General features: G+C 31.1%; 1 protein-coding gene across 1 annotated transcript; it reads right to left on the bottom strand.

Annotated features, from left to right (window-relative positions):
* Positions 1 to 1,446: 1,446 nt before the first annotated feature.
* LOC6049935 (osteopetrosis-associated transmembrane protein 1) lies at positions 1,447 to 2,676 on the bottom strand. Its single transcript, XM_038249546.1, has 2 exons — positions 2,333 to 2,676; positions 1,447 to 2,162 (listed from the first exon to the last, which is right to left on the bottom strand). The coding sequence occupies exons 1-2, from the start codon at positions 2,410 to 2,412 to the stop codon at positions 1,475 to 1,477; spliced, it is 768 nt and encodes a 255-aa protein (XP_038105474.1). The 5' UTR covers positions 2,413 to 2,676; the 3' UTR covers positions 1,447 to 1,474.
* Positions 2,677 to 5,470: the final 2,794 nt, after the last annotated feature.

The raw sequence follows: 5,470 nt of genomic DNA on the forward strand, positions 1-5,470 counted from the left end.
CAACAAAACGACACCAACGAAAAGACTTAGAATCAACATTTTAAATGCTTAAAAAATTACAGAAATTAGTCCACTTTATTCCGCACCCAAAAAAAAACAAAACTCGGATGAGTAATGCACTTTTTCAGATTCCAACACCAAACTGCATTCATGAACGCGCGAAAAATGTAAACAAAACTGTACACGCTTGTTGAAGGTGGATCGAAATTTGTTCGAGTTTTAACAACGGAATGTCACTCAAAATTGAGTACTAGAAAGCTGGGTGCTGAATAGTGGTTCGCAAAACGGCCTCAATTTTGAGCTGTCAAAGTGGAACCAATTCACTGTTCGCCAAATGGTTTTTTTTGCAAGAATAACAAATGTGGCTTTTTGAACCTCATTTTTTTACAATTATGAATGGAAGTTCATCCAAAAGCTGTCTCTATAGTTTAATCCGTTTGAAAATCTGCTCACTAAAAATCTCTCTGTTGGGTCAGCTTCGCTAGGATCAGCGATGTTTTTTTGCTGGACCTTGAAGAGCTGCTGGATTTCAAAATCAGCCTGAGGAATTTATCTGTGACATCGCAGAATGACACTCGCCGCAGTTCTTCATCATCAGTAAAAAAGAAAACTCTTCTAACCGATCGAAATTTGAAAAACACACAATTTTCCAGCAAAAAAATGTCAAAACTAGACAAAATAAAACTGATTATAAAACAGCTCATTCACCAGTAAGACAATAGTCATGCTTGTGCTTGAACAGCCTGCTGCTTAGTAGATGTAAACAAAGTGGAATCATTGGAAATTCACTTACGCATTCTCTCTATTCATCCCACCCAGAAAAAAACTGACAAAAGCTTTGAAAATATTTGCAACAGCATAAAAATAAAATTTTTTTTCTGAATTTTAAAAATATTGAGAACTTTTACAGTTATTGAGTGAGAGAGAGTTGAAAAAATCAAAGTATTGAATAATTTCAAAGATGTTTTACCTATTAAATTTCTTTTAAATTATTTTAAGAATTCACAAAACTTGAAAAAATGAAAGGATTTTCAAGGATTGTTTGAGTTTTGAAGATTGGAGCGATTTAAAAATAAGAATTATTGAAACAATAAAAATTAGAAAAGTTTTTTTATTTGAATTTTTTATAAATTTTAATAATTTTAAATTTTTTCTTCAAAATTCAGATTTAAAACAATCAAGAGTATTGAGATTTTTTATGGTCTTGAGAAATTGTAATTTTACAATTAATTTTTTTTCGGAATTTAACGACTTTATGAACTTTAAAAGAGTTAGTGAAAGATAGAGGAAAGTCAAGGAATTCCTAGGCTTCAAAAAATATGATAAAAAAAATAAGAATTTAAAGAATTTAAAGAATATAAAGAATTTAAAGAATTTAAAGAATTTAAAGAATTTAAAGAATTTAAAGAATTTAAAGAATTTAAACAATTTAAAGAATTTAAACAATTTAAAGAATTTAAAGAATTTAAAGAATTTAAAGACTCGTTCCCGCCTGCGGTTCCGCATCCCTCGTCACCCCGGCCACCAGCTCCTCAACTCGTTCCTTCCTCCGCGTCACAAAGAACATGATCGCGTAAAACACCAACGGCACGCTGCAGAATGCCGACGCCGTCCCGATGAAGCTCGTCTTCGAGTTCTGCTTGTTCTTGCAGCAGTTGAACTCCGCGCTCCACCGATGTCGCGTCTGGTTCATCCGGTCCTCAACATCGAAGCACAGCGTCTCTTTATGCCCCTTGGCCAACGCCTCGTACATGCCCTGGACCTTCTGGTAAGTGTCCGCGCACGGTCCGCACGGAGACAGCGCCTGATCCGACTCCTGCTTGATACACCCGTCCAACCCGGCAAACTCCGTGAAAAACTCCACCGTCTGGTTGCGCCGGTCCAGACAGTCCTGGCAGTTGGCCGTCGTCCAGAACGACACCAGCTGGTCGTGCATCATCACGGCCGGGTTGGACTTGCTGCGGCGCTCGAAGTTCATCACCTGGCAGATGTGGTCCGCCGTGGCGTTCGCCCAAATGGTCATCGCTTCCTTGTAGTGCTGCGTGATGTTATCGTTCGAGCAGATCGTGAACGCCGGATACACGTACAGCGGAACCTGTTTGAAGAACCTCTCAAACTGGCCGGCAAATTGTTCGATCTGGTTGCAGTTGCCCTGCGGGGGACTGCGGAAGAAACAGCAAATGTTTCGTTTGAATCAACCAAAGATCTAGTTGAAATATTTATGCAAAGTCGATGCAGATTTGGCTATTTTGACAAACAGTCAAAAATCACAATATAAATTCCCGGATGCATTGTTTGTTTACAAATCAGTTTGACAATGTCCACGACTTACATCGGATGCGGGTGAGGCTTCTTGGCCAAGGTTGGACTTGCCAACAAAACGACACCAACGAAAAGACTTAGAATCAACATTTTAAATGCTTAAAAAATTACAGAAATTAGTCCACTTTATTCCGCACCCAAAAAAAAAACAAAACTCGGATGAGTAATGCACTTTTTCAGATTCCAACACCAAACTGCATTCATGAACGCGCGAAAAATGTAAACAAAACTGTACACGCTTGTTGAAGGTGGATCGAAATTTGTTCGAGTTTTAACAAACGGAATGTCACTCAAAATTGAGTACTAGAAAGCTGGGTGCTGAATAGTGGTTCGCAAAACGGCCTCAATTTTGAGCTGTCAAAGTGGAACCAATTCACTGTTCGCCAAATGGTTTTTTTTTTGCAAGAATAACAAATGTGTGGCTTTTTGAACCTCATTTTTTTTACAATTATGAATGGAAGTTCATCCAAAAGCTGTCTCTATAGTTTAATTCCGTTTGAAAATCTGCTCACTAAAAATCTTCTCTGTTGGGTCAGCTTCGCTAGGATCAGCGATGTTTTTTTGCTGGACCTTGAAGAGCTGCTGGATTTCAAAATCAGCCCGAGGAATTTATCTGTGACATCGCAGAATGACACACTCGCCGCAGTTCTTCATCATCAGTAAAAAAAGAAAACCCTCTTCTAACCGATCGAAATTTGAAAACACACACAATTTTCCAGCAAAAAAATGTCAAAAACTAGACAAAATAAAACTGATTATAAAACAGCTCATTCACCAGTAAGACAATAGTCATGCTTGTGCTTGAACAGCCTGCTGCTTAGTAGATGTAAACAAAGTGGAATCATTGGAAATTCACTTTACGCATTCTCTCTATTCATCCCACCCAGAAAAAAAAAAACTGACAAAAGCTTTGAAAAATATTTGCAACAGCATAAAAAATAAATTTATTTTTTCTGAATTTTAAAAATATTGAGAACTTTTACAGTTATTGAGTGAGAGAGAGTTGAAAAAAATCAAAGTATTGAATAATTTCAAAGATGTTTTTACCTATTAAATTTCTTTTAAATTATTTTAAGAATTCACAAAAACTTGAAAAAAATGAAAGGATTTTCAAGGATTGTTTGAGTTTTGAAGATTGGAGCGATTTAAAAAATAAGAATTATTGAAACAATAAAAATTAGAAAAGTTTTTTTTATTTGAATTTTTTTATAAATTTTAATAATTTTAAATTTTTTCTTCAAAATTCAGATTTAAAACAATCAAGAGTATTGAGATTTTTTATGGTCTTGAGAAATTGTAATTTTACAATTAATTTTTTTTCGGAATTTAACGACTTTATGAACTTTAAAAGAGTTAGTGAAAGATAGAGGAAAGTCAAGGAATTCCTAGGCTTCAAAAAATATGATAAAAAAAATAAGAATTTAAAGAATTTAAAGAATTTAAAGAATTTAAAGAATTTAAAGAATATAAAGAATTTAAAGAATTTAAAGAATTTAAAGAATTTAAAGAATTTAAAGAATTTAAAGAATTTAAACAATTTAAAGAATTTAAAGAATTTAAAGAATTTAAAGAATTTAAAGAATTTAAAGAATTTAAAGAATTTAAAGAACTTAAAGAATTTAAAGAATTTAAAGAATTTAAAGAATTTAAAGAATTTAAAGAATTTAAAGAATTTAAAGAATTTAAAGAATTTAAAGAATTTAAAGAATTTAAAGAATTTAAAGAATTTAAAGAATTTAAAGAATTTAAAGAATTTAAAGAATTTAAAGAATTTAAAGAATTTAAAGAATTTAAAGAATTTAAAGAATTTAAAGAATTTAAAGAATTTAAAGAATTTAAAGAATTTAAAGAACTTAAAGAATTTAAAGAATTTAAAGAATTTAAAGAATTTAAAGAATTTAAAGAATTTAAAGAATTTAAAGAATTTAAAGAATTTAAAGAATTTAAAGAATTTAAAGAATTTAAAGAATTTAAAGAATTTAAAGAATTTAAAGAATTTAAAGAATTTAAAGAATTTAAAGAATTTAAAGAATTTAAAGAATTTAAAGAATTTAAAGAATTTAAAGAATTTAAAGAAGAGCAATTCTCTACGAAATCGGTCTTTTTTCTTCAATTTTAATTTTTGTATTTTTTAATCCGACTGAAACTTTTTTGGTGCCTTCGGTATGCCCAAAGAAGCCATTTTGCATCATTAGTTTGTCCATATAATTTTCCATACAAATTTGGCAGCTGTCCATACAAAAATGATATGTGAAAATTCAAAAATCTGTATCTTTTGAAGGAATTTTTGATCGATTTGGTGTCTTCGGCAAAGTTGTAGGTATGGATATGGACTACACTGAAAAAAATATATACACGGTAAAAAAATTTGGTGATTTTTTATTTAACTTTATCACTAAAACTTGATTTACAAAAACACTATTTTAATTTTTTTATTTTTGATATGTTTTAGAGGACATAAAATGCCAACTTTTCAGAAATTTCAGGTTGTGCAAAATCATTGACCGAGTTATGAATTTTTAATCAATACTGATTTTTCAAAAATCGAATTTTGGTCGTAAAATTTTTCAACTTCATTTTTCGATGTAAAATCAAATTTGCAATCAAAAAGTACTTTAGTGAAATTTTGAAAGTGCACCGTTTTCAAGTTATAGCCATATTTAAGTGACTTTTTGAAAATAGTCGCAGTTTTTTATTTTTAAAATTAGTGCACATGTTTGCCCAGTTTTGAAAAATATTTTGAAAAGCTGAGAAAATTCTCTATATTTTGCTTATTCGACTTTGTTGATACGACCTTAGTTGCTGAGATATTGCAATGCAAAGGTTTAAAAACAGGAAAATTGATGTTTTCTAAGTTTCACCCAAACAACCCACCATTTTCTATCGTCAATATCTCAGCAACTAATGGTCCGATTTTCAATGTTAATATATGAAACAATTGTGAAATTTTCCGATATTTTCGAAAAAAATATTTTCAAAATTTTCAAATCAAGACTAACATTTTAAAAGGGCGTAATATTGAATGTTTGGCCTTTTTGAAATGTTAGTCTTGATTTGAAAATTTTGAAAATATTTTTTTCGAAAAGATCGAAAAATATTACAAATGTTTCATATATTAACATTGAAAATCGGACCATTAGTTGCTAAG

Source organism: Culex quinquefasciatus, chromosome 1 (genome assembly GCF_015732765.1).
Source record: "Culex quinquefasciatus strain JHB chromosome 1, VPISU_Cqui_1.0_pri_paternal, whole genome shotgun sequence".
Classification (NCBI taxonomy): domain Eukaryota; kingdom Metazoa; phylum Arthropoda; class Insecta; order Diptera; family Culicidae; genus Culex; species Culex quinquefasciatus.

What these genes read in the sequence shown, in the direction of transcription:
- LOC6049935 (XM_038249546.1), bottom strand. Translation starts at nt 2,412, where the DNA reads ATGTTGATTCTAAGTCTTTTCGTTGGTGTCGTTTTGTTGGCAAGTCCA. An exon ending in AAGCCTCACCCGCATCCGAT is followed by an intron (nt 2,163 to 2,332) that starts GTAAGTCGTGGA and finishes TTTCTTCCGCAG; the next exon opens with TCCCCCGCAGGGCAACTGCA.